Genomic DNA, 26433 nt, shown 5'->3' with positions numbered 1-26433 from the left:
CACCCCAGCCCCCTACCAAGCAGGGAGACAAGAGCCACTGTTATGCGGTCAAAGGGCCAGGGGTCTGGGTTCCCCCAGGAACAGAGGCTGGGAGTAGACGGGGTGCTAGCCTCGACCCCGACTCTGCCCCAGCTGCAGATGCCTGAGGGTGGCAGTGCAGCATAGAAGCCAGCCCAGGGCTGGGCGCAGTGCGGGAGGCGACAGAACCCCGAGTCCCTGACCCCCAGTCTGCATGCGGGTCCTGGACCCTGCAGAGGTGGGCGCTCTCCCGCACGGATCCCACCCATGGGGATACGAGTTAGGGCGGAGGGCTGTGCCCAGAAGTAGCGCCCCTCTGAAGCCATCCTCCGCCCCGCCCCCACGTCCACTATCCCAGGAGGGTGGGAGAGCTGCACCATGCTGGCAGGTGTCTGCTGGTTCCAGCAGGCTACAGGCTACAGGCTACATCTCAGCACTTCCTGGGGCACAGGTGGGAACCGCCAAGGGCAGAGTGCACCAAGCAAGATCAGCCAGGAGCCAGTCAGCACGGCTGAGGCCTGTGCTCTCCCTGGGGGGCAGTGCCCACCATACTCAGAGCCTGAACATGGGGACGCTGCTGCCTGCAGCCCCCGTGCTGGGCAATGGCCTGGGCCCAGGCAACAGGAGCCAGTGCTGTCCTGGGGTGTGGGTGCAGGGCTGCTGGTGCTGCAGCACCAGGCTGCTGGAAAGGCCAGCAGGCCCCAGAGCACAGGGCAAGGCTACCCCTCACCCTCCGTGCCAGGCCAGGCACCCCAGAGGCCAAGGGAGCTCCTTTCACACCAGGGGGCCCTGATGCAGTCACACAGCAGGCCAAGGACAGAGCCACATAGGGGACTGGGACAGCAGCTGGCCTAATGTCTGCCAGGCAGAGTGGGCACCCCAACAGGGTTGCACACATGGATAGCAGGGACCCTGAGCCCGGGTGGAGGAAGTGGCCCCGAACAAGGTAGGCTGCTGCCAGTATCATAGCCAGCCAGTTCAGTGTCCCCTCCTCCGTCACACACCCCCATCATTTGTCCCCTCCTCCCTGTCAGACACACCCCTACTCTCCAACGTGGTCCAGGTTCCTTGCCTGGGGCCAGCCGCACTGTCCAGCCCCCACGTCCATCTGCTGTGGGATCCTGGGCCCGGCCAGAGACTGTGCAGTGACCCACATGGCCAGCTAAAAGCCATGGGGTGTCCCTGACTGTAGTGGGCTGACCGGCCAGATGGGGTGAGGAGCTGCCCCACTGGCCTCCAGGTGACCTGGCCCGTGCTTGGCGTTCCCACAGCGCCACCTGCCGGCCATGTGCACACAGGTCACAGCTCGTGGGGCCAAGTGAAGTCCAGCCTGGTTTAGGGGCACAGGTCCAGGCTTGTCGGGGGGCCTGTGCTCAGGCTGCCAGGGTCCCAGTCCATCCGTGCGCCCTGGCAGAGGTCTAGCTGGTGGTGGCTGCCCCTGGGCAGGCCAGCGAGCTCGTCCCAGGCCGCACTGAGCTGACTGCCACGTGCCCTCGTCTGAACACTGGCAACGGCCCATTTTATTATAAAGGATGGTATCAAAATAGACATCTCTGTTCAAGAACAATCTAGAAACAACAGTCCAAGGGCGGGGGCCACCCCAAAGGCGTGGAGTGGCAGGCCTGACCCTGCCAAGCTGGCCCCGTCACAGTTCTTCCCGCGACAGTGGCAGCGGGGGCGTCTCCTCCGTGACCTCTGTGGGAAAACAAACAGCCCCCTGAGAGCCTGGCCGCCGAGTGGCACTGTGCGGGGCTCCCACGGACACGCGGCCCAGTGGGGGGACACTGTGCGGGGCTCCCACGGACACGCGGCCCAGCGGGGTGCACTGTGCGGGGCTCCCACGGACACGCGGCCCAGTGGGGGGACACTGTGTGGGGCTCCCACGGACGCGCGGCCCAGCGGGGGGACACTGTGTGGGGCTCCCACGGACGCACAGCCCAGCAGGGTGCACTGTGCGGGGCTCCCACGGACGCGCAGCCCAGCGGGGGGACACTGTGCGGGGCTCCCACGGACGTGCGGCCCAGCGGGGGGACACTGTGCGGGGCTCCCATGGACGCGCGACCCAGCGGGGGACACGTGCAGGGCTCCCATGGACGCGCGGCCCAGCAGCCTGCAGGGCCTGGGATGCAGCACGCTGGCGGGCCGGCAGCCTGAACCTGTCCTCTGACTGGGCCTGCTGCTGGCCACTTGGGGCTCCTCTTCGTCACCCCAGCTCCGACGTGAGGTCTTTTCCGTGTATCCTGCTTGGTGCCCAGGGACGCCTGGGACCTGAGTAGCACTTTGGCCTTCGTGGAAATGTTGGCTCCGTGGATACAGCCCCTCCTGCAGGACTGTCCCACGCCAGCCTGAGGCGCCTGCTGTGCCCCGGGACCTCAGTGGAAAGTGAGCTCGGCTGGGATCCTGGGCTGAGGCCAATGCTGGGGGGTGGCCCTCGGGAGCCCCCCCTGCTGCCCGCCCAGGTGCCCCTGGGGCCCTTCCCAGCCCTGTCCCACCCACCCCGAGCCCACGCTGGCCCACCACTCACCACCTGTGGCCGGGGGCACGCAGGCCTCGTCTGTGTCCTGGTAGCCTTCGGGGCACACGCAGACGAAGCTGCCGGGAGTGTTGTAACAGTTCTCATGGGTCCTTGGGCACACCGGCTCCGGCAGGGAGCATTCATCAATGTCTGAATGAAGAGGGACCCCGTTACCGAGTCCTCCCCGCAGGTGCCAGGGCGACCCCGGCTCAGGTGACCACAACCCGAGTCCTCCCGCAGGTGCCAGGGCGACCCCAGCTCAGGTCACCAACCCGAGTCCTCCCCGCAGGTGCCAGGGCGACCCCGGCTCAGGTGACCACAACCCGAGTCCTCCCCGCAGGTGCCAGGGCGACCCCGGCTCAGGTCACCAACCCGAGTCCTCCCCGCAGGTGTCAGCGTGACCCTGGCTCAGGTGTCCACCCTGTGGGTGCCAGCACAACCCTGGCCCAAAGTGGCGAGGGTCCGAGAGGATTCGCCTGCCCACCTGGTTCCCCTGGCCATGACGGGGCTGCTGAGGGTGGGGGTAGGGACAGGGCCACCGCTCAGTGCAGGTGTGTGGACGGGGACCAGCCCTCACTGTCCACCTAGTGTAGACGGGGACCAGCCCTCACTGTCCACCTAGTGTAGACGGGGACCAGCCCTCACTGTCCACCTAGTGTAGACGGGGACCCAGCCCTCACTGCACACCTAGTGTAGACGGGGACCAGCCCTCACTGTCCACCTAGTGTAGACGGGGACCAGCCCTCACTGTCCACCTAGTGTAGACGGGGACCCAGCCCTCACTGCACACCACCTACCTAGTGTAGACGGGGACCAGCCCTCACTGTCCACCTAGTGTAGACGGGGACCAGCCCTCACTGTCCACCTAGTGTAGACAGGGGACCAGCCCTCACTGCACACCGCCCACCTAGTGTAGACGGGGACCAGCCCTCACTGTCCACCTAGTGTAGACAGGGGACCAGCCCTCACTGCACACCGCCCACCTAGTGTAGACGGGGACCAGCCCTCACTGTCCACCTAGTGTAGACAAGGACCCAGCCCTCACTGCACACCACCCACCTAGTGTGGACGGGGACCAGCCCTCACTGCACACCGCCCACCTAGTGTAGACGGGGACCAGCCCTCACTGTCCACCTAGTGTAGACGGGGACCAGCCCTCACTGCACACCGCCCACCTAGTGTAGACGGGCACCAGCCCTCACTGTCCACCTAGTGTAGACGGGGACCAGCCCTCACTGCACACCTAGTGTAGACAAGGACCCAGCCCTCACTGCACACCGCCCACCTAGTGTAGACGGGGACCAGCCCTCACTGTCCACCTAGTGTAGACAAGGACCCAGCCCTCACTGCACACCACCCACCTAGTGTAGACGGGGACCAGCCCTCACTGCACACCACCCACCTAGTGTAGACGGGGACCAGCCCTCACCTGTGCACTGTCCACTCTCCTGTGTGTAGCCAGCGATACACTCTTTACATTTTCCTGGTCCCTTTCCCGTGCAGCCCACGCAGGTGGAGTCACATTCTAAACAAGGACAAGGGCATGAGCGCTCCGCCCCTCGTCCGGGTCTACTGGCAGAAGCACAGATCATACTACCGCATGCCATGTGGATACCTGTGGGCACCCATGCACCCCCACCTGTCCACCACCCCACACCTAGGCTGTGGCGCCTGGTCTCAGGCCAGTTCTCCAACCCTGCTGCTCGCTGCTGAGCACACCCTGGGGGGCGCTGGGGTAGGGGCGTCCTGGGGCCCTGCCACCCTGGCCGGCTTGGGCTGACTCCCAGGGCCCTTGGCTCAGCCTGATTCAGCCCTTCCTCCTGCCAGCGTTTGGGGAGTGAACCAGCAAATGAAAGCTCCCTTTGGGCCTTCCAAGTAAAATCAAAGAAAACCCAAAGGCAAACCACACAGCTCCTGCTGTGACAGATTTCCTGAAGCAACCGCCCTCCGTCCTCCAGGCTGGTGGCCGGGGCCTGACGCCTGCTGGGCACCGGGAGAGCCACAGCCCTGGCTGGAGAGCTCCAAGGGCATCTCATGCCAGAGACCCAGCCAGGAGAGGCCACAGGAAGGGCCAGGCAGCGGGAACGTGAGCCGGCACGGCCTGTCCCAAGACACGGGATGTTTCAGTAATGGCACAGAGGAAGGGAGAGATCTTCCGTCTGCTGGTTCACTCCCCAAAGGCCCACAAGTGAGCCATGAGCTCCACCCACATCCCCCAAGCATCTGAGCTGTTGTCTGCTACCCGTCAGGGTGTGGCGAGCAGGGAGCTGGGCTCAGGAGCAGCCGGGACGCGCCCTTCAGCTTTGGGTTGGGGGCAGGCAGCACTGACGCCCCCGGGAGGGCTCCAGAGGGCCCGCAAGACGCCACCTTCACACAGGTAGGAGCCGTTGGTGTTCTCACAGTACTGCGTCTCGCTGCAGGGGGGAGCCTCTGCTGCACATTCGTTTATATCTGCAAGACAGCATGGCCGGGTGGGGAAAAGGGCGTGGGCAGGGCCGACTAGGGCAGGTGGGACACGTGGGGGACACAAGCGAGGGCTGGTGGGGGAAGAGGGCAGGGCCGACCCCATGTCCAGCTCAGCCAGATGGCTTTCACTGGGGCTGGGGGCGCTGTAAATGGCCTTGTCCCAGCTCTGCCCGGCTAGCGTCCAAGGTTATGAGGTGCAGGAAGCCAGCGTCCTGGCTGACCCGTGTCCTCACCCATGCAGGCATCTTCCACGCGCTCCCAGCCCACTTCACACTCGCCACAGTGTCTGTTGGTGGGGCCCGAGCATGTCTTACAGGACTCGTCGCAGGCTGGAAGACAGGCCGTGTCAGCAAGCCCCAAGCACAGGCGCAGCTCCCTCCGGGAACGAGGGGCCAGAGGCGGATGGGGCAGCCCTCAGGCCACCGCCCCAGCTGCTCCACCCCTGGGAAAGCAGCGGAGGATGGCCCGCGTCCCTGGCCCCTGCACCCACACGGGCTCGTGACTTTGGCCTGGCCACGTAGGGAGGGAAGCAGAGGGTAAAGCCCCACTCTGTCTCTCCTTCTCTGCTTTCCGAGTGAACAAACATCAAAGTAAAAGCAGCAAAGAACAAAAGCAGTGGAGAATCCCCATTGCTGTTCACATGGAGCACGAGACAACCTGAAACCCTGCAACAGCACAAGGGGTTGTCAGTGACCACGGACTTAGCCCAAACCTGCTCCGTCCCCCTGCACACCGAGGGTCCCTCCCTCCCCCTGCACACCGAGGGCCCTGTTCCCACCTGTGCAGACACTGTGGGTCTCATTCCTCAGGGAGCTGAAGTAGCCATCTATGCAGTCGGTGCACAGCGCCCCCTTGTAGCCGACGTGGCACTGGCAGGACCCGTCCCCGTGCCTGCTGCCGTCCCCGTGGCAGTGGCCATTCCCACTGCAGGGCCTCTCGGATCCACCCTGGCATGCTTGGAGGACATAGAGTTATTCTCACAGGGTGCCACCCGTGAATGCCAGTGAGGCCCCCAGGAGGCTTGTGCCACCTGATCTGGCCTGACCACGCGACTGCTTTAGGGACACCGGGACATCAGCGGCTTCCATTTCAATTATGGCGTGGCTGAAGGCCGCTCCATGCCCTGGGCTCCCAACAGGTGGGCAGAGCTGCGCCCGGGCCCAGGGACACTGCGTGAGGGCCGCCCCACACCCAGGCCTGTCAGCCAGGACGGATTGGGGGGCTGCCATGACGCTGTATTCCCTGACATGAGGTAGGATGCTTGGCCCTACGTACCGTGACAGTGTGGGCCATAGGTCCCCGGAGAGCAGCAGACCTGTAGTGTGTGCACACAGAACCATTCGGACAGCTCCGGGTGCTCCTTCTTCCTAGGGTACCAGAGATGCGCCTGAGCCCGCCACGCTGCCTGCGCCCACAGAAACCTGGCCCCTTGGGGAGAGTCCTGGGCCCCACCAGCCACTCCTTGGGTGAGTCTGTGTGCCCTGCCAAGCCCTGGACAGCCTCATCATGGTAACTCGGGCACACCTGGGATAACTTGGGGAGCACTGCCTCGTGCACCTGGGGCAAATTGGGGAGCATAGCCTGGTGTACCTGGGGTAACTTGGGGAGCGCAGCATGGTGCCCCTGGGGTAACTTGGGGAGCATAGCCTGATCCACATGGGGTAACTTGGGAACACTGCTGGACACAGAACTTGCCATGGACAGCTAAGACAAATACCGACGTCTCAAGCTGTGCTGAGCCCTGCAGTCAACCCCAGAGTGCGGGGCAGCTCCAGGTGCTATGAGCTCTGGGCAAGAACCTTCTGGTGGGCACGGGTAGCTACAGTAGGGAGGTATGTCCTGTGGCCCTCTGGCCCCGTGCTGTCCCTGCAGCAGCTCCATCACTCACAGCCGCAGCCACCAGGCCTCCAGCTGCTCCTCGTGCTCCTCCACCATCTGGTTGCACTCGAAGTCGCTGCTGGAGCACAGGCCCTCCATGATCTCCAGGAAGCGGATCTCACTGCAAGGCCAGTGGGAGAGGACTCACTGGACGGGAGAGGGGCCCCTGGAGTGTGGGCTGAGCCGCCGGGAAGAGGGGCTCCCTGGGGTGTGGACCAAGCCATCCGGGGAGAGGGGCTCCCTGGGGCACCCCGTGGCCGAGCCAGCCGGGGAGAGGGGCTCTCTGGGTTGTGGGCTGAGCCGGCCCGGGGAGAGGGGCTCCCTGGGGCTCAACCAAACTGGAGGATGGGCAGTCTGCAGAGCAGGCTGGATGGACCAGCAGTCCAGCACCGACCCCCAGCCTGGCCCTGGAATGGACTGCAGGCACTGCATGGATCCCAGGGGACGGTGCGGGCCAGGGCACCCCGGCACCGGCTGTGGCAGACACCCACCTGAACTCGTACTTGCTCAGGGTCTTTTCCTCCCAAGCCGTGTTGCCACCACCGAAGTTCTTGTTGGCAGTGTCAGCCATGCCCTGCCGAGAGGGGTGCACGCTGGGCACCAGCCAGCCGCAGGGCCACCCCTCGGGCAGCCCCCGACCCTCGGTCCTCCACCCTGGACGCACCTGGCTGAACTTGTCCACCAGCCCGGGCACCGCTGGCCGCAGGGCCACCCCTCGGGCAGCCCCCGACCCTCCAATGTCCACCCTGGTTGAACTTGTCCACCAGCCCGGGCACCGCTGGCCGCAGGGCCACCCCTCGGGCAGCCCCCGACCCTCCAATGTCCACCCTGGTTGAACTTGTCCACCAGCCCGGGCACCGCTGGCCGCAGGGCCACCCCTCGGGCAGCCCCTGACCCTCCAATGTCCACCCTGGTTGAACTTGTCCACCAGCCCGGGCACCGCTAGCCGCAGGGCCACCCCTCGGGCAGCCCCCGACCCTCCAATGTCCATCCTGGTTGAACTTGTCCACCAGCCCGGGCACTGCTGGCCGCAGGACCACCCCTCGGGCAGCCCCCGACCCTCCACCCTGGACGAACCTGCTTGAACTTGTCCACCAGCTCCCGGCACCGCTGGCACGGGGACAGCTTCCGAGAGGCCTCCGATGCGGGCACCGGCGGCGGCAGCAGCAGGAGCAGCAGCGGCGGCAGCAGCAGCCCCAGCGAAGCCCAGGGCGGCCGGCGCATGGCGGGGACGACGCGCACTCGGCGGCTCCGGCCTCCGCCGCCCACCCGTCCCGAGCGGGCCGGCCGTTCCCGGGGCTACTTGACGGCTGCGCCGAGGCCCCGCCCCTCGGCTCGCTCCGGTTCCGCTATTGGCCTTCCTGGTCCGCCCCGTCCTGACGTGGGCCAATCCGAGCTCGCCACGAGCAGCCACCAATAGGAAGGCCCCGGGTCAGCGTCCTCCCGGAAGGGGCGGGACGGGGCACGAGAGTCAGAGTCCGTCTTCTCGCCCCGCCCCTCTCCAGGGAGCCATCTTTATTCCTGGCAGTGGAGTGGCTTCACAGCCGCAGCGACAGCGTTATCTGAGCATCTAGGTGGCCATGTTGTGTTCGGGCACGGGCTTCACTGCTGAGTTTTGTTTCTGCACGCACTTTCCTGCCGAAGCGAAGGCTTGACAGGCTTGGCGGGACGGAACCGAAGGCGGGAAAGGTGAGGGGCCGAGGGCCGGGTCTCCCGTCTCGGAGCCGGGTCCCCCCTCTGGGATCCGGGTCCCCCCTCTGAGGGCCTGGTCCCTCCTCTGGGGTCCGGGGCCCCCTCTGGGATCGGGGTCTCCCCTCTGGGGTCCGGGGCCCCCTCTGGGATCGGGGTCTCCCCTCTGAAGGCCTGGTCCCCCCTCTGGGACCCGAGTCCCCCCCTGGAATCCACTTGCATGTCTTGGGGCTGTCTCCTACCTGGGGCTCAGGTGACGGGGCTGGGCCCCTCAGTGAGCTCCTGCACGGCCTGTGCTGCTCCTGCCAGCCTGGGGGCCGGGCACCGCGGGCACCTGGACTTCACCAGGCTGGCGCTGGTGCCAGGGCCCACGTGTGTGCCAGCCGTCACCTGGTGCTGAGGCCGGGCAGTGGGGACACCCAGCAGAACCCTGACCCCGCGTGGGGCTGTGCTCTGAGAGCACGGGAGGGCTGACTGTGCCTGGCATGACCCTCCACTTCCTTCTCAGTCGGAGCAGTGTGGTCAGCAGGGCATGCCCACTTCCACACCCTTGTCAAGTCCCTGTGTTTCCCTAGTGCTGCCCATGGGTCAGCAGCTTGAGGCTGAGAGGGCAGGGATGCCGGCGGGAGCCCCCATCTCACAGGCGAGGGCAGGGATGCAGGCGGGGGCCCCGATCTCACCGGTGAGGGCAGGGACGCCGGCGGCCAGCAAGGAGAACATGTTCTGGGGCTGCCTGCATCCTGGCCTTTTCGAGGGCCCGTTTGTCCCTGGACCCGGCCCTGGCACGCCTGCAGGCATTCCTGTTCCTTCGACGCTCAGGTCTTCGCTGTCTCCTGTCCCCACTGGGTGACTCTCCGGCTGCACACGGCTGTAGCACAGTAAGTACCAGCCCCTGCCACGGCAAAAGGATGCGAAGGCCTGTGGCCCTCTGTGCCTGCCTGCTCGGTTCTGTTTGTCTCCTTGTGGCAACCCATGGGACTACTGCCTGGCAGCCCCACCACTGCCAGCCTGTCCTGCCAGCCCTTTGGGACTCAGCCCAGCCTCCTGCCAGGGAGGCGTTTTGGCTGCTCCTGGCGCTCGTCCTGAGTTCTGGGTTCATGTCCTTGCCTGGGGAGGAAGTTGTGGCGCTTCAGCAGTGCGATGGCCAGGCAGGCACAATGGCTGACCTTCCCGTGTCTGGCACAGCTCAGATGACCCCCAGCTCAGAGGGGTCCACCTGCCTGCCGCCAGGTCCACCCCCCCACCGCTGTGAGCCTGGGGGGGCAGTGGGCTTTCATCTCTGCAGGTGCTAATGGTTGGGTTCTCACCCAGCTCTGCAGAGCGCCCAGCACCACCAGCCGCACATGGCTGGGAGGAGGTCGGCAGGCAGGCAGCCGCTGCTGCTGGGGCTGCTCCTGTCTGTGGCTGCTGTTCACCTGGTCGTCTGTCCCTACACCAAAGTGGAGGAGAGCTTCAACTTGCAGGCCGCACACGACCTGCTGTTCCACCGGCTGGCTGTGGACAAGGTGAGGTGCTGCCGCCATGACAGGCCTGCGGCTCCACTAGCCCTGCAGTGCCCACCACTGACTGCCCTGCCCTTGCAGTTCGACCACCTCGAGTTCCCGGGGGTTGTGCCCAGGACCTTCTTGGGGCCACTGCTGCTGGCAGTGCTGGCCAGCCCTGTGGTCTCGGTGCTGTCCCTGTTGGAGGTGTCCAAGTTCTACTCCCAGCTCGTAGGTAAGGGCTTGGAACTGGGGGGCGCGGCACATGGGGTGGGGCCGAGGTGTCTGTGGGCTTGGTTGCTCCCATCGGGTCCCTCTGTGTGGGAGCGCTTGTCCCTGTGGGGTCCAGGACATGGACGTGCAGGGCCTTGGCCTCCTCCCCGAAGCTTGGGGTGAGGGCTGGGGAAGGAGCCAAGGCGGCATGCCCGTTCCCAGGACGCTCCGAGGCCACCACACTGCCCAGCCTGGAGCTTTCTCAGTCTCGTTCAGAACCCTTGCTTTTTTCTTAATACTCTGCCCCTGTGTGCTGTGCTTCTGGGAGGCGGTCCCTTGCCTGTGTCCAGGCCACGGCGACGTTTCCACCTGACCCTCCGTGCGTCTGGGGCTAAGGCGTTGCAGATGGTGCAGCTGCTGAGGGAGGCTCAGTCCTGCTAGGAGAGAGAGGACCGGTCAGGAAGTGGACATGTGGCTGTCCCGACCTACCCTAAGGTGTCGGAGCCCCAGATCGGGGATGTATCTGGGGCAATCCCAGCAGCATCTGTGTCCCCCTGGAGGCGACTACTGACTCTGGGGAGGTGGGCCGGGAGCCCGTCTCCGAGGAGATCCGAATCGCTGGTGCTCTGGCCCCTGCTGGGAGCTCTGTACTTCTGTCTGGACAAGGCGTGCATCCTCAGGGCCCAGTACTCGGAGGCCAGGAAGTAGGAGAAACCCTGGTTGCCTCCCCGGGCCCTCCCGCCTTTGGGGAGGGAGGGGCCGAGGCTGGCCAGGGTGCTGCGTCCCCAGGGAAGGGCTGATGGGAGCCCCAGAGACCCTGTGGGCCCACCTAGGGCATGGCGATCAGAGGGGCAACTGCGTGTCCGGGCCGTTTGTCCCGGGATCAACAGTGCACATGTGCAGCTACAGATGCCTCCATGGCGTCTGTCCCCGTGGCTGCCGGTCCAGGGCCTGCTGTCTGGGGCACAGATGCCAAGGGCAGTGCAGCTGCTGAGTCCACCTGGGTACCTCCAACCCTCCCGACCACCAGCCTGCAGGGCATCTCGTTAATCGGATTCCATTCCCGGGCCTGGATTTCTTCAGGCTCCGGCTGTATCTCCTATCAGAGGGACGAGGGCCAGTGGCCTCGGTTGGTTGCCCGCCACGTGGTCGGAGCCTCGAGGGACCCCAGGATAGCGTGTCAGCACGTGTGTCGCTGTCTTTGTCTAGTTAGAGGAGCCCTTGGACTTGGCGTGATCGGGGGCCTCTGGTTGCTGCAGAAGGAAGTGAGGCGGCAGTTTGGGGCTGCGGTGGCCACCATGTTCTGCTGGGTGACGGCCTCTCAGTTCCACCTGATGTACTACTGCACACGGACGCTGCCCAACGTGCTGGCCCTGGCTGTGGGTAGGTGGCGGGGAGGGGCTCCTCTAAGCTGGTTTGGGGTCCTCTGCTGGGCCCTGGCCTCAGATGTGCGTCGTCTAGCGTGGGGTACACCTGGCTGGTGCTGCTGAGCAACACTTGCCTTCCAGAAGGATTTGGTGTGGCTTCCTAAGAAGGAGGTTGATCCCTGTTCTTTAGCAAGGTGGCTGCAAGCTGGGGTGGGCATGGTGGCTGGGCACTAGCCAGTCTGACCCCGGGTCCCGCACTGCCAGCTGGTCTGAGACCAGGGTCTCGTGGCACTGCCGGCTGGTCTGACGCCCGTGTCTTGCAGTCCTGCCGGCCCTCACGGCCTGGCTGCAGCACAGGTGGGCCCGTTTCGTCTGGCTCTCGGCCTTCGCCATCATCGTCTTCAGGGCGGAGCTGTGCCTGTTCCTGGGCCTCCTGCTGCTGCTGGCCCTGCGCACGAGGAAGCTGTCTATGGCCAGGCTGCTCCAGCACGCGGTCCCCGCCGGCTGCCTCTGCTTAGGTCAGTGTTCCTGACGGGGGCGGGAGACATCGGGGCTGTTTGTTGGCTTCAAACCTGAAGCACCTCAGGCAGCAGGGTTCAGACAGGTCTCGGCCAGTCCTCCGCCCTGCTGCCCAGGGAGCCTCTGTCCATCCGTCTGTCCCGCGGGGGAAGCCGTGACAGTGACACTGGGGCTGCCACCTGCTGGTAGGACCTGTGGCGATGCTGGGCTCGGAGCCTTTTGGGGACTCTGTGTTTTGTCAGGACTCACGGTTGTTGTGGATTCTTATTTCTGGCAACACTGGGTCTGGCCGGAGGGCGAGGTGCTCTGGTACAACACCGTCCTGAACAAAAGTTCCAACTGGGGAGTATCCTTTGAGGTGAGGGACTGTGAGCACCCGTGCCTGCTCAGACACAACTGTCCTCCTGGGGCCTTTCTGGCCTGACCTGCCAGCTGCCCTGGTGACACACGTGGCCTCCTCCTTAACCCGACCTGACTGCCCCGTTCCTGTGGTACTTCTACTCCGCCTTGCCCCGCGGCCTGGGCTGCAGCCTGCTGCTCGTGCCGCTGGGCATGGTGGACAGGAGGGCCAGGCTGCTGGCTCTGCCCAGCCTGGGCTTCGTGGCGCTGTACTCACTGCTTCCACACAAGGAGCTGCGCTTCATCCTCTACACCTTCCCCGTGTTCAACATCGTGGCCGCCAGAGGCTGCGTTCATCTGTGAGTGAGTCTGAGGGCGTGTCTGACCGACCATTCCCGGTGCCAGCAGGGAGGGTTCTCCGGTGCCCTTGATGTGCTGGCCGTGTGTGCTGTAGTGAGCACAGGCAGTACTGACTCTGCCTTGTCACACATCTCTGGGGCAGGGACACCTGCCAGGTGTGGGAGCTGGCTGGGGGCAGGGACACCCGCCAGGTGTGGGAGCTGGCTGGGGGCAGGGACACCCGCCAGGTGTGGGAGCTGGCTGGGCCAGGGACACCTCTCAGGTGTGGGAGCTGGCTGGGGGCAGGGACACCCGCCAGGTGTGGGAGCTGGCTGGGGGCAGGGACACCCGCCAGGTGTGGGAGCTGGCTGGGGGCAGGGACACCTCTCAGGTGTGGGAGCTGGCTGGGCCAGGGACACCCGCCAGGTGTGGGAGCTGGCTGGGCCAGGGACACCTCTCAGGTGTGGGAGCTGGCTGGGCCAGGGACACCTGCCAGGTGTGGTAGCTGGCTGGGGGCAGGGACACCCGCCAGGTGTGGGAGCTGGCTGGGGGCAGGGACACCTCTCAGGTGTGGGAGCTGGCTGGGCCAGGGACACCTCTCAGGTGTGGGAGCTGGCTGGGCCAGGGACACCTGCCAGGTGTGGGAGCTGGCTGGGGGCAGGGACACCCGCCAGGTGTGGTAGCTGGCTGGGGGCAGGGACACCCGCCAGGTGTGGGAGCTGGCTGGGGGCAGGGACACCCGCCAGGTGTGGGATGGGAGCTGGCTGGGCCAGAGCGGTACCTTCCCCTGGTGCAGGATCCCAGGAGGCTGAGGCATACATCACGTGGTGGGTGCTTGGGGACTGCCCAGGGAGCTGGGAGGCCCACTGCTGGCTGCTTGGCTCCTCCTCAGGATGTGGACAAGGTCCTGGGGCTGAGACGCACATGGGCCTGTTTGCCGCTCAGAGTGTGGGTAGGCACAGTGGTCCTGGGAGGGTCCTCTTGGACCTGTGGGCACTGCACCTGCCCTGCTTGGGAGGAGCAGCCCCCGTAACGTGACTCCAGGACGTGGCCCTGGGCTGAAGGGGCGGGCAGGTGCCATGGCCTGCAGAACGGGGCCCTCTGCTCCCTCCCCTCCGTCACCTTGCTCTCCGGGAAGCTGACTGTTAGAGCTGACCTCCAGTGAGTGGACGCAGCCGAGTCCCAGGGCTGGGGGTCCGAGCGGTCCGAGGCAGCCTGATGTTAGCAAGCGCTGAGGAAGGACAGTCCTCGGGGATGGGCAGGAGCCCCCGCCACAGGCTCCCGCCGCAGGTGGTAGGTGAGAGGAAGGCACCCTGACCGGAGCCCCCACAGTGCCCCGAGGGGCCGGGTCATCAAGGAACAAGACACGTGTGGCCATCCTCCGGGTGTGGCCTCCAGCCACTGGAAGCTGCTAGAGTTTGTTGAAGCCCTTGGCTGTCAGTGGGGTGGGAGAGAGACTGGTCTGTGCTGAAATCGGAGGGTTTCACGGGCCGAGGTCCAGCCCGGCGGAGAGCAGTCACAGATCGGAGCCCGGCCTGTGTGGTCAGCTCAGCAGGGAGTTCTGGCGCCAGTCAGTCACGGCTGGCATCTGTGGGGCCACAGCGTCTGCAGAGGTCAGCCCGGGCATCAGGCAGAGCCCAGCCTTGGCCCGGCACTAGAGAACCTGGTCCACAGAGCTGGGTGGGCAGCTGAGCATGGGTCTCTCGGGATGGGTTCAAAGTGCTTTCTTGAAAATCTGCACACTTGAAATTGGCGTTTGGATGACATGGCAGTGTGGCTGGCGGCTCGGCTCGCTCCTGGGTGCCAGACAGTCAGTCCTGCAGGTGTGTGCCTTGTGGTCTGGTTTCGGGATGTGCCTGGGCTCTGGGGTCTCCGCGAAGCAAAGTGGCTCTGCTTCCAGGCTCAACAATTCCAAGAAGTCTTGGCTGTACAAGGCAGGGTCCCTGCTTGTGATCGGACACCTCGTGCTCAACGCCACGTACGCAGCCACGTCCCTCCACGTTTCCCATTTCAACTATCCTGGTGGGGTCGCGATGCAGCGGCTGCATGAGCTGGTGCCCCCCAGGACAGGTGGGTGCCAGAGGCAGTGTGTGGGCGGTGTGGGCACAGTGCAGGCACGGCCCTCACAGGCTGTGGTCTCCTCAGATGTCCATCTGCACATTGATGTGGCTGCCGCCCAGACAGGTGTCTCACGGTTCCTTCAGCTCAACAGCGCCTGGAGGTTAGTTTCCCAACGAGGACTCCTTGGGGTCGACCAAGCCTGGGGGGGGCTGTGGCATGGGACTTCAAGTGGCACTGGCGGCTCTCCTGCAGCTACGACAAGAGGGAAGATGTGTGGCCAGGGCAGGTGGGCATGCTGACCTACACCCACCTGCTCATGGAGGCTGTCCCCGAGCACCTGGCCCTCTACAGAGACACACACCGCATCCTGGAACACATCCTGGGCACCACAGGTGTGAGCCTGAACCTGACCAAGCTGCCCCCTTTGGATGTGAAGCTGCAGCCAAAGCTGGTACTTCTGGAGCGGCTGCCCAGGCCGTCCTGAAGGGGCACTGGGTGCCTCTGCCACAACCGGAACACAGAGCCATGTGCCCAAGCTCTGGCATCTGCCCATCACTGCAGGGCTGGGGACTGTGTACACGGCTGCATGGCCAGGGCAGAGGACCGGGTCACTCACCATCTGTGCCGGGCACTGTGCTTGCTGCCTGTGGGTCTCTGGAGACAGAGACATGGCCCTGGACACCAGGAACACCACAGCCATTGCAGCTGTTGGGGTCAAGGTCACAGCTCCACTTCAGAGAAACGAAAAGGCATGGGAATAAAATGGATCTTTCTTATGCAGGGTATCCAGTGTGGTTACTACTGGGGCCTGCTCACCCTGGCACCATTGGGGCACAGCTTGGCACTGAATCAGCTTAAAGGTGTGTGCACTGCTGTGTGCCTGATGTCACCTAAGTTGCTTAGGCTGCTGCCCCCTGGCAGGTCCATGCCCTTCACACCTCCTCAGGCTGCCTGTGTGTCCCCAGCGCTGGTCGGGAGCAGGCTTCGGCCCTCCTCCCCATCTGGCCATCTATCAGGTGTAGGTACCTGCAGTCACGTGTCTTGACTGCCTATATTCATGTGTTGTCTGTGCCTGGCATGCACTGTCAACTGCCACGTCACTCTTCTGGGTCATGCCCAGTGGCACCCGTCCAGCTTCCTGAGCACAAGGTGTCCACCTGGGCCTCTGTTGCAGGTGTGCTGTGGCTACTGGGCTGGTGAGGCTTAGGCCTATCAGTGGACTATGCTGCCATGCCCATATGTCCTGGAGCCAGACCTGTACCTCTAGCTCGGTTCACTTCCACGGGGCTGACTGCCTCAGGGCCAACCCAGCCCCAGTGTCGGGGTGCCCGCAGTGATGGGAGTGCTCGTGGGCCCCAGCCTCACCTGCTGTGCTCGGTCAGGAGGAGCAGTGTGGCATTTCACCCCTGCCATGGTGGGAAGAACAGACTGCCCCAGTGCTGGGCACTTCCTGCTGCTATGCAGTCCAGGAGGCAGCAGCGATGGCTCCAACGTGTGGGTCCCTGCCCCTGCTTGGCAGCAGGTGTCTCGAAGTGAATGAGTGCCACTGATTGTGCTTCCAAATAAAGCGAAAATAAATTTGAAATGTAAAAAATTCAGTTGGGTTCGTTTTTCTCGTTTCTGCTCCTGTCTGCTGGAGTGACTGTGCACTCACTTCTCGCTATAATGCCTGACATGACACAGACGTTGGCAGGTGGCGGGGACACAGCTCGGCTCATGGCATGTGGGCTCGCAGTTGCCTGGCCCAGAGGATGACAACAGTGGAGCCTGCTGCAGGACAGTCGTGCTGAGCCGGGAGGCAGGGGCAAGGCTGCAACCAACTACGGGCACCAACCCTCACGGCCAAAGTGAGCACGCTGGGATGTGGGCTGGCTGCGTGGCCCACGTCTACTCTTGTCCCACCTGGTCTGGTTTTGTTTCCTAGTTCTTGACCTAAATCGCAGGCAGGTCCCTGGAGATGTGCCCCCCCTCCTTGGTGGTATCTTCCAGTGCACACTATTTCTTTTGAAACAAGCCAATTTATTGATTCACTTCTTGAAGCATTCTGATATCCTTGGCCTGAAACTGTCTGATGTAGGGCCCAGCGCAGTAGCCTTGTGGCTAAAATCCTCATCACTATCTGCCAGGATCCCATGTGGGTGCTGGTTTTTATCCTGGCTGCTCCACTTCCCATCCAGCTCCCTGCTTGTGCCCTGGGAAAGCAGTCAAGGACGGCCCAAAGTCTTGGAACCCTGCACCCACGTGGGAGACCTGGAGGAAGTTCCTGGCTTCTGATCAGCTCAGCTATGGCCGTTGTGAACACTTGGGGAGTAAACCAGCAAACGGAAGATCTTTCTCTCTGTCTCTCCTTCTCTGTGTAAATCTGACTTTCCAATTAAAAAAAAACAAATCTTGGGCCCAGCACGGTGGCGCAAGTGGTTAAGGTCCTCGCCTTGCACTCCCAGGATCCCATATGGGTGCCAGTTCTATCCCGGCAGCCCTGCTTCCCTTCCAGCTCCCTGCCTGTGGCCTGGGAAAGCAGTCGAGGACGGCCCAAAGCTTTGGGACCCTGCACCCACATGGGAGACCTGGAAGAGGCTCCTGGCTTCGGATCGGCATAGCATCGGCCATTGCACTCACTTGGGGAGTGAGTCATCGGACGGAAGATCTTCCTCTCTGTCTCTCCTCTCTGTATATCCGCCTTTCCAATTAAAAATATATATATTTAAAAAAAATAGCTGCAGTCCTCAGCACTGTGCCCACCTGATGTCAGAGACTGTACTGTCATTCATTGCAGTTTCCATTCACCCTGACTGGACACTGGGAACCATGCAGGACTGTGCCCTGGTTCTCCTTCGTTGCCAGTGCCTTGAAGTAGCCAGATATCACCGCCAGGCCCAGTGTTGCTCCAAGGTTTTAGGTCTTCCATTTTGTTCGTGGATCTTTCTCGAATTTCTTTGCGAGGAACATTGCAGCTTCTTCTTCCTCACCGGAATGGGCCGTTTTCCCGTTTGCGGGAAGGTCTCCATGTCTGGTCAGCCTGTGGCAGCTGAGTCCTCGGCCTCCAGGACCAGCCCACTTCCCCATGGGAGACACTGGCTGAGTCCAGCTCCACACCCCATCCTGCGACCAGCTACTGCACGTCCCGGGAGGCAGGGACGGCTGCGCTCGAGCCCTTGCCATCCACACGAGACTGCGTGCAGCTGACTGGCCCAGCCTGGTTGGCACTGCCGTCCCAGTGAGCCAGGGAAGCAGCAGGAAGCGCTTTCAAGTAAAATGTTTGCAGATGCCGCTGGGACATAAAATCTTTTTACATGTGTCCACTTTTGTTTCTCCCGTACCTTGTTTCAGATTAGCTAAAGTAACTATTAATTGATGTCCTTCCATAGTTTCGTAAACAATTTTATTTTTAGTAGTTTTCCTAGAGTTTTTGACGTCCTAGAATCCACTTCCACGAGCAGCGCAATGACTAAACAGGCTAATCCTCCACCTTGCAGAGCTGGTACCCCACATGGAGGCTGATTCACGTCCTAGCTGCCCCACTTCCCATCCAGCTCTGTGCTTGTGGCCATCCTTAGGTCCTGGCAGAGCCCCCCAGGCCTTGAGAGGACTGCCCTGTCCACTAACCCCCTGGGAACGCTCAGTGTTGGACGCTTATATGCCTGTGCCTACCCGAGGGGCAGGGGAGCACACTGGAGATTGGGCCCACTTCTGCAAGGTTTCCCTAAGATCTTGGCTCCTGAGGTCCTGGACAATGTGGCCAAGGTCCTTCTGTGGGTCTTTCCAGCCCAGTGCCACCAGCAAACATCCCCACGGGACATCTGAGAGCTGGGGACACAGGATTCTGCTTCTTCGCAGCCTGGCTCTTCATGTTGGCAGGCACACAGACTAGCTTTAGGTCATGTCAGGGTGTGCAGGCTCCTGATGCCAGCTTCCTGCCAAGGCACACCTACTGACTGGTGTGACCACTCACATGGGAGTCCGGGACCACCTGGAGTGAACCCGTCTGTGACCTTGGGAGCTGTCAGGTCAGCACTGGTCAGTCACAGTGGCAGGGGCTGGACCTGTGATGTTCAGGCAGCTGAGCGTGAGAGTTCACCGTCTGAAAGAGGGCAAGGCAAGTTAAGGAACTAAAACCTGCAGGGGCTGCTGTCTTGAATGCACAAACCACATCACAGCACTGCTGGACCCGGTGTTTCTGCTCCCAGTTCGGCTCCCACCGATGCACCTGGAAAGGCAGCTGAGGACGGCCTAGGGGCTCGGGCCCCTGGTACCTGCATGGGAAACCCGGATGGGGCGCCTGGCTTTGTCCTGGTCCAGCCTTGGCCACCGGGGCCTTTTGGGGAGTGAATCACAGGATGGAGGAGCTTACTCTCTTCTTGCAATAAATCAGTGAATCTTGGAAACAATAAATGAAAGTTCATCCAGAACCAGAGACACCACTGCAGTCAGCCGAGTGGGGAGCTAAGGTGCCCTCCCTAAGGGCATGCTGTCGGGCACCAAGCACAGAACGGCACCACGACCCTGGCACTGGTTCTGAGCAATGTGCAAGATGGCCCTGGCTGCTTGCTCAGGCCCCGAGGCAGCCAGGTCCTGCGACAGGCGGCCCCAGGTTTCTTCTGGAAGGATGCCCTGTTTCTACACTGAACTTCGTCGGGCCGACAGCTTCGCAGAGGGTCCCCAGAGGGGCCAGGGCACTCGGTGACCCGATGGACCTGGGAGGCACAAATGAGGCCACCCCAGGCTAACCAGCGGCTCTCCCACACAGGGCCTGGGGAGGCTTGCTATGCTTGCCACCGTGGGCACCACGTGTGGCTCCCGAGGGCTGCTCGAGTGCGGTCCCCGCAGGTCACCTGAGTTGTGGTTTGAAAAATGAAACACTACTGTTCACCAGCACTAGAAAACTGCAAATAAAAGTTTAATTTCAGAAACTGAGTTCACCATTTATAAATACACTAAAGCATAGTCCAATGCAAATTTAGATTAAGCAGTGACACAGTTCTAAACAAAACGATGTTTCCAGAAGGTCATCGGCAAATGAGTGATTTGGTTCATCCAGAATAGTTAACTGATTTGAAATGAGAAAATGAATTTTTTTAAAGATTAAAGCACAAACTCTGGAGACACTGTTAAAGAACCTGAAAAGTGATACTTCATTCTGATGTCCACGGGGCTCCAAGGGACACCTGCCACGGCCCAATCTTCCCCCTCAGCAAGTGGAAGCAGAACAGACAGCGAAGCACCCGGGCCGACGGCGGCCCTGGAGCCTAACAGCCCCACGCCCCCCAGGGCCCGGCTCAGCTGGGCAGCGCAGGTGTGGGGCTCCCCCAGCAGACCGCCTGCCGTGGACGTGTCATGCCGGGCACTGGCCAGCAGTCAGCATGAGTGACAGACAGGGCAGGGACTTCCTGACAGACAGTGGGACATCTCTGAGTTACTGGTAGGAGGAAACCTGAATGCAAAAACCTGAAACAGCGGCGACCTGGGGGCGGCCAGGCGGCAGAGGCGTGTCCCCTCCACCTGCAGCCGGAGCGAGGGTCGCCACGCAAGTACAGTACCTGATTCGCGTTTCTCACGAAACTGAACAAAACACCTACAAGAAAATCGCTTACGTCTTCTCGCCACGCTAATAAAACAAATCCCTAACCCCTGCTCAAAAACCCTCACAGCTATGAATTAAAATCTAATCATATTTCATCATTGACAAAACTGGCTATTTCTAGCGGATTTAAAAATACCGCGGCCCCTGGCCGGAAGGGGCAGTTAAGGCACATGCAGACACTACGGTGAGAGCTGGAAGCTGGCCCTGAGTGCCCGGTCTGATGTCGTACATGGCCCCGGAAGGAGCGAGGCGGAGCCGCTGGCACAGCTGCCCGTGCGGGAGGGCGGCGGCACCCCGAGCCAGCGGCTCCGCTGGCCTCAATACTGGAAGTAAATTAAGGGCAGGTTCACTTTGAGGAAGATGAGTTTTTCAAAGTGCTCCGTCACGAGCCGGGACTGGCCCCAGCTGCCACTCTCGGTGGGCGTGCTGAACAGCTTCTCGGGAGGGACAGCGCTCGGTGGGCAGCCCAAAAACCGGACAGCGAGCGTCGACAGCCCCGGCCAGGCGGCCTTCTTCAGGGCCCAGTAGGCGAGCGGGTCACAGCCGTGCTCTATCACGTCCTCTTCCAGGTACGCAAGCACCATGTCCTCGGGCAGCTTCTCTCTCTGCCCTTCCTTCTTGACCTGGGCCATGAGCGACCACAGGTCGTCCCCCGCAGCGCAGCCTGCGGAGGGGGAGCCCGCGCCCCGGGCCCTGGAGGCGGGCGTGCCGTCTGAGGTAGAATGCACGATCTCCAGCTCCCTGATCAGGTCCTGCTTGTACTGCTCGGCCTCCTCCTCTGTGAAGAGGGAGGCTTTGTAGCGAGGGTCCAGCAGCGTGGCGAAGATGTACCTGGGGTCGTGCAGGGTGGCGGCCAGCCGGCTGACCATGGCCTCCTTCAGGGACTTGAGCATGGTGTCGATGCCCATGGTCTCCTCGAAGAGCAGCTCCACCTTCCGGGTGAGGATGTGGATCATGGGGATCACCTGGCTGAGCGTGGACACGCGGCTGCCCATCTCCCGGCTCGCGGCGTCGAAGGGCTTAAGTGCATGGCACACGGACTGCATGACCTCCCACTGGTCGCAGCTGATGAGCTCCCTGAAGCTGCACTCCACGGCCATCTCGCTCACGGCCCGCCTCTGCTCGATGAGCCGCTCCAGCATGTGGAAGGACGTGTTCCACCGGGCGGGCACGTCCTGCAGCAGGTGGTGCTGGGGCAGCTGGTGCTGCCTCTGCAGCTCGGCCAGCTTCTCCTTGGCCCTGGGGGAGCGGTGCACGCGCTCGCAGATCTTGCGTGCGATGCTGAGCAGGTTCTGCACCATGCGCTGGCTCTTGATGGCCTCGCCCACGATCAGGTCCACGGTGTGGCCGAAGCACTGCACGCTGGCGTGCTCGCCCTCGTTCAGCGTCTTGGCTATGCTCGGGTTGTCCGTGACCGTGATGCCCACCTGCAGGCCGACGGAGGTCACCCAGGCCTCCCACCAGCACTCCAGCTGCCTGTGGATGCTGTTGCCGCTGTAGTCGCAGTCGATCTGGGACACGCCCAAGAGCGCCGAGCAGTGGTGGTCCTCACAGTGGGGCCGGACCGACGTCTCGAAGGTGACCCAGTGGGCGGTGAGGGTCAGGTACTCCCGGGTCTGGTTGCTCATCCAGATGCCGGACGTGAAGTGGATGAGCCCGCCCTCGGCGCCCCGCAGGTGCGACAGGATGATCTGCTGCACGTTGTCGTACATGCCCGGGATGGCCGTCCTGGAGAAGTAGGAAGGCGAGGGCAGGGAGTACTGCGGCTTCAGGTAGCCCAGCAGCCTGCTGAAGCCGAGGCTGTCCACGAAGGAGTAGGGCTGCAGGTCGAGCGCGATCATCTCGGCGATGAGGCTCGTGATCTTCTTGGCGACCGGGTGGGAGTCGTAGAACTTCTCGCTGGCGTCAAAGGACGACGCGCCCGCTAACTCGGTGCTCCGTGGCCCGCGGGGGTCCGGGGAGGAGGGCAGCGTGGTGTCCGCGGCGCCCGTCTTGAGCACGCCCCCGTGGAATCGCTGCAGGTGCCTCAGGAGGCAGCTGGTGCCCAGGTTGGTGGGCTTCTTGCCCCGGCTGATGGTGCGGCCGCAGTGTAGACACACGACCTTGGTGGAGTCGGCGGAGCAGATAGAGAAGTGGTTCCACAGCTTCGAGGTCTTCTTGCTGCTCCCGGGGAACGCCGCAGGGCCGCCCCGCGGGACCCCCGCCAGCAAGCCAGTGAACCTGGAGGAAGAGCTCTCCGCGGAGGCCAAGGTGGCGTACGGAGAGTTGGCCAAGCTGGCGCTCAGCAGGCCCTTGTGGTTCCCCACGACTTCGGGGTGGCGCCTGTACAGGTGACGCATCAGGCAGCTGGTGCCCACGTCTCCCTTCTTGCCCCGGCTGATGACACAGCTGCAGTAGCGACACACGGCTTTGAGACTGTCCATGGGGGCCAGCGAGAAGTGGTGCCAGACTTCCGACTTTAGCCTCCTCATCACCTTCTTGTTCTGCTGGAACACGGTGCCGGCCTCGGGCCTGCGGACACCCCGCTCCTCGCCCGGCTGCTTCTCAGGCGAGGACGCCACCGAGGCCTCTCCCACGTCGTCCGAGGAAGACAGCGCCGACCCGTCCTCCAGGAACGCATGTCCAGGGTTCAATCGCGCCGGCAGATCGTCAGCCAGCCGCTCGGGGGAGGGGGAGGCCGAGGGGGACTCTCTGACCACTTTTCCTGGGGACGACGACACAGAGTTCCGGTCCCCGTCGGGGGGCAGCAGGGCAGGCAGCAGGGTGGGAGGGGCGGAGTAGAGGGGGGGGATGGCCGAGCCAGCCCCGTTCTCCTGCAGCACGATGGAGCGGTGCGCCCGCCACATGTGCCTGATGAGGCAGCTGGTGCCCAGGTCCTTGCCGTTCTTGCCACGGCTGAACTCGTTCATGCAGTGGACGCAGACGGCCTTGGAGCTGTCGAGGGGCGACAGGTAGAAGTGCTTCCAGACAGCCGAGCGTCTGCGGGAGCCGGGCGTGCTCCTGGGCAGCGGGACGCCCCTCTCGCCGGCCTCGTCCTCGTGGAGCGCCAGGAGCCGGGGCGACGACCCGGCCGGGCCTTCCTCTCGGCCACACCTCTCGGACACGGACACGTCCGAGGACACCTCCTCGGAGGAGACGACGGACAGCGACTCCTCCGTGGCTCGGTCGGGGGACGGGGGCTTGGACGCTGCCTTATGGACGAGTCTGATGGGGGACAGCGCGGAGCTGAGGTCCCCCGCGTCGGCTGGCTGGGCGGGCACAGGGGGCCCGCTGCCGCCCTCCTGGAGAAGCACCGTCGGGTGAGCCCGCCGGACGTGCCTCATGAGACAGCTGGTGCTCAGGTCTTTCTCGTTTTTGCCCCGGCTGAACTCCTTCATACAGTACATACATATCGCCTTCGTGCTGTCCCTCGGGGAAATGAAAAAATGCCTCCACGCCGGAGACTTCTTCCTGGAGCTCGCGCTGCGGCTGGAGAGCAGGCTCTGGGCCACGGCCTCCATGGCCACGTCGTACAGGGTGCTGCTGTAGCGCGAGAACAGGGGTCCGTACCCGTTGCCCTTCTCGGACGTGTCGGCCGGCTCATCTCCGCCCTGTGCCTGTCTCCCGGCCGCTTTTTCCAAACCGTCACCGGGAATTTGATCCCTGTTGTCTTCTATTTTAAACCGCACAGAATCGGAACCCCCGTCCCCTTTGGGACAGGCTTCCTGGTTCCTCTCCATGACTGACCATAACTAGGCTGCTGGCCTCACCACGTGAGCATCTTAGGTGAGCAACAAACGGACTGAACTGCTCACTGCGCCCCTACAGGACGGCGGCACATGCTCAATCCAGCGCCACACGTCAGGCTGGCACATCGCCGACATGACTCCTGGGGACGGTCAGTTTTGGGCACACACTGCCGCCATCCGGGAATTCTGCGGGGGAGCCCTTCGTGGCATCGGCGCACAGCCATACGGCACACTGGTATGTTGTATGGAAGCTTGGATCGCACCATCCCATCAGCAGACACCTGACCCCGGGCCGTGCCTGCAAGAGAGGAAATCGGGGTTAGCCCAGCAAGGGTCACTCCTGGTGCGACGTGCCGGCTCACCACGGGTACAGCGAGCCCCGGGTGGAGGAGAGAGACAGGAAAACTTGGTCCTGCCGCTAACTGCTCACACCAAGAATCCCTCAGCACGGCCGAGACGCCAGCAGGCAGACGGACACAGCCTGCAAAGTGGGCAGCATCACTTCCACTGGGATCTACCCCAGAGGACCTGCAGCCTCCACGACCAGTAATCGAGACCCCCGGAGACACTCACTCTGCTCCGGGAGCTAACACCCCAACCAGAAGTGTGAAAACTGCAGCGGACCATGAGGACCGACAGGTGGACAGAACTGAACGTGAAGAGATACCGCAGTGCTCTGAGAAGGGATGCAGGGCTGGCACCACGGCACAGCGCACCAAGCAGCCCCCTGTGACACTGGCACCCCACACTGGAGCACTGACTCAAGTCCTGCATGCCAGCTCGGGGAGGGAGAAGATGGCCTGTGTGTGTGGCAGCCTGCCACCTGCGCGGGAGACCCCAGTGGAGGTGCAGGACCCTGCTGCGGCTTCGCCCGGCCCTGGCTGGGCTTGTGTTTGTTTGTCTCCTGGCTTCGGATCAGCATAGCTCTGGGCATTGCAGCCACTTGGGGAATGAACCAGTGGACGCAACATCCTTCTCTCCTTCTCTCTGTAAATATGACTTTTCAATTGAAAAAAAAAAAAAAACCAAGCAAAACAAGCTGTCCACGACGCACATGTGACGTCTCCTCTCATCACCGCCCACCTTGGCGCTCGAACCTGCCCCACGCTCCACCGCCGTGGCCTCCCGCCCCGGTCAGGCCCGGTCTCAAGGCCGTGCTCTTTCCGTGCACATGAGGTCTGCGTACCCACGCATCTCGTGCCTGTACCACGCTGCCCTGCATCTGGTTGTCGCGGTCAGGACTGGAGCCGGCCTCTGCATCCCAGTGCAACCACAGGACCTGGAAAGGGACCTCAGGGGTCAAGCTTATGTCCACGGGCTCTGTAGAGCCAAGAGCCAACGTCCAGGAGCCTGGGCAGTGGAGCGCTGAGCCGAGCAGCTCAGATGCCACTGTCCACACCACAGCGCTCCAACTCCTGCCCAGGCGGACAGCAACATCACACCGCGACACGAACCAGATTACAGGAGCTCTCTGTCTCATCACCTCTCTAACAAACAGGACAAGTTCAAAGACTAAAAATGAAAACCTTCTGTGAGAGGTGAGTGCGTGACGTGACCTTGTTTTAAGAGCCTGAAAGGTCGGGGCCAGGGCTGTGCTGCAGTGGGCTAAGCCTGGGCATCCCACGTGGGCAGCCCCTCTCCCTCCAGCTCCCTGCCTGTGGCCTGGGAAAGCAGTGGGCTAAGCCTGGGCATCCCACGTGGGCAGCCCCTCTCCCTCTAGCTCCCTGCCTGTGGCCTGGGAAAGCAGTGCAGCAGGGGCCAAGTCCCTGAGACCTTGCACCCACGTGGGGCACCTGGCAGAGCTTCGGCTTCTGGCTTTGGCCTAGCCCAGCTTGGCCACCGCAGCCATTTAGGAGTGAATCAGCGGACGGGGAATCTCGCTCTGTCTCCTAACTCTGCCTTTCAAATATAAATAAAATAAACCTTAAGAGAGAGTAAGAGGGCATCTCTTGTGGCACAGTGCATCAGCTGCACTCCAGGAAGTGGAAGCAGACAGTCCAGTTCCTCCACTGCCCTCTGGTTCCCGGACAACGTGCCCAGTGAGGCAGCAGACCAGGCCAAGTCCTCGGTCCCCTTCGGGGGGACAGACTGAGTTGCAGGCGCCCGGCCCAGCAGTGGCTGCAAGAGTCTGGGGCTGTGCTAATGACGGCAGATCTTTCAAATAAAGTAAACAAACAAGCTAAACTTAAGTAAATACTTAAGAGACCTCCAATTCAACCACACGACGACGAAGAGGGCT

General features: G+C 62.9%; 3 protein-coding genes across 6 annotated transcripts; 1 reads left to right on the top strand and 2 right to left on the bottom strand.

Annotated features, from left to right (window-relative positions):
- Positions 1-1516: 1516 nt before the first annotated feature.
- Positions 1517-8167, bottom strand: CRELD2 (cysteine rich with EGF like domains 2). 3 transcript variants are annotated; one of them, XM_040991618.1, is made up of 11 exons: positions 7955-8167; positions 7369-7451; positions 6888-6998; positions 6275-6366; positions 5778-5954; positions 5233-5328; positions 4901-4984; positions 3978-4058; positions 3807-3818; positions 2543-2686; positions 1517-1713 (listed from the first exon to the last, which is right to left on the bottom strand). In XM_040991618.1, exons 1-11 carry the CDS (start codon positions 8099-8101, stop codon positions 1664-1666), a joined length of 1077 nt encoding a protein of 358 aa, XP_040847552.1. In that variant the 5' UTR covers positions 8102-8167; the 3' UTR covers positions 1517-1663. The 3 variants fall into 3 exon arrangements, with proteins under 3 accessions (XP_040847552.1, XP_040847543.1, XP_040847560.1); XM_040991609.1 differs by lacking the exon at positions 3807-3818 and having other exon boundaries at positions 2543-2683; positions 3963-4058; XM_040991626.1 differs by lacking the exon at positions 3807-3818 and having other exon boundaries at positions 2546-2683; positions 3963-4058.
- A 411-nt stretch (positions 8168-8578) lies between these two features.
- ALG12 (ALG12 alpha-1,6-mannosyltransferase) lies at positions 8579-15464 on the top strand. The gene is made up of 10 exons (XM_040987600.1): positions 8579-9444; positions 9878-10071; positions 10150-10282; positions 11470-11643; positions 11951-12145; positions 12389-12494; positions 12623-12844; positions 14725-14894; positions 14970-15045; positions 15138-15464. Exons 2-10 carry the CDS (start codon positions 9910-9912, stop codon positions 15367-15369), a joined length of 1470 nt encoding a protein of 489 aa, XP_040843534.1. The 5' UTR covers positions 8579-9444; positions 9878-9909; the 3' UTR covers positions 15370-15464.
- Positions 15465-18821: 3357 nt separating this feature from the next.
- On the bottom strand, positions 18822-24650 carry ZBED4 (zinc finger BED-type containing 4). 2 transcript variants are annotated; one of them, XR_005884673.1, is made up of 2 exons: positions 20423-24650; positions 18822-18966 (listed from the first exon to the last, which is right to left on the bottom strand). XR_005884673.1 is itself a non-coding variant. In XM_040987586.1 (1 exon), exon 1 carries the CDS (start codon positions 24183-24185, stop codon positions 20784-20786), a length of 3402 nt encoding a protein of 1133 aa, XP_040843520.1. In that variant the 5' UTR covers positions 24186-24650; the 3' UTR covers positions 19762-20783. The 2 variants fall into 2 exon arrangements, 1 of the variants encoding a protein (XP_040843520.1); XM_040987586.1 differs by lacking the exon at positions 18822-18966 and having other exon boundaries at positions 19762-24650.
- Positions 24651-26433: the final 1783 nt, after the last annotated feature.

The sequence above is a fragment of the Ochotona curzoniae genome, unplaced genomic scaffold (genome assembly GCF_017591425.1).
Source record: "Ochotona curzoniae isolate NIBS_2020 unplaced genomic scaffold, NIBS_Ocur_1.0 contig_1014, whole genome shotgun sequence".
Classification (NCBI taxonomy): domain Eukaryota; kingdom Metazoa; phylum Chordata; class Mammalia; order Lagomorpha; family Ochotonidae; genus Ochotona; species Ochotona curzoniae.
This window is presented reverse-complemented; position numbering and strand designations above follow the sequence as displayed.

Coding starts and splice junctions, on each gene's coding strand:
- ZBED4 (XM_040987586.1), bottom strand. CDS start 24,185: ATGGAGAGGAACCAGGAAGCCTGTCCCAAAGGGGACGGGGGTTCCGAT.
- CRELD2 (XM_040991609.1), bottom strand. CDS start 8,101: ATGCGCCGGCCGCCCTGGGCTTCGCTGGGGCTGCTGCTGCCGCCGCTG. Junction 6,367..6,887: donor GAGGCCTGGTGGCTGCGGCT/GTGAGTGATGGA, acceptor CTGGTACCCTAG/GAAGAAGGAGCACCCGGAGC. Junction 1,714..2,542: donor CGTGCCCCCGGCCACAGGTG/GTGAGTGGTGGG, acceptor GTTTTCCCACAG/AGGTCACGGAGGAGACGCCC.
- ALG12 (XM_040987600.1), top strand. CDS start 9,910: ATGGCTGGGAGGAGGTCGGCAGGCAGGCAGCCGCTGCTGCTGGGGCTG. Junction 11,644..11,950: donor CGTGCTGGCCCTGGCTGTGG/GTAGGTGGCGGG, acceptor CGTGTCTTGCAG/TCCTGCCGGCCCTCACGGCC. Junction 12,495..12,622: donor AAAAGTTCCAACTGGGGAGT/ATCCTTTGAGGT, acceptor ACCCGACCTGAC/TGCCCCGTTCCTGTGGTACT.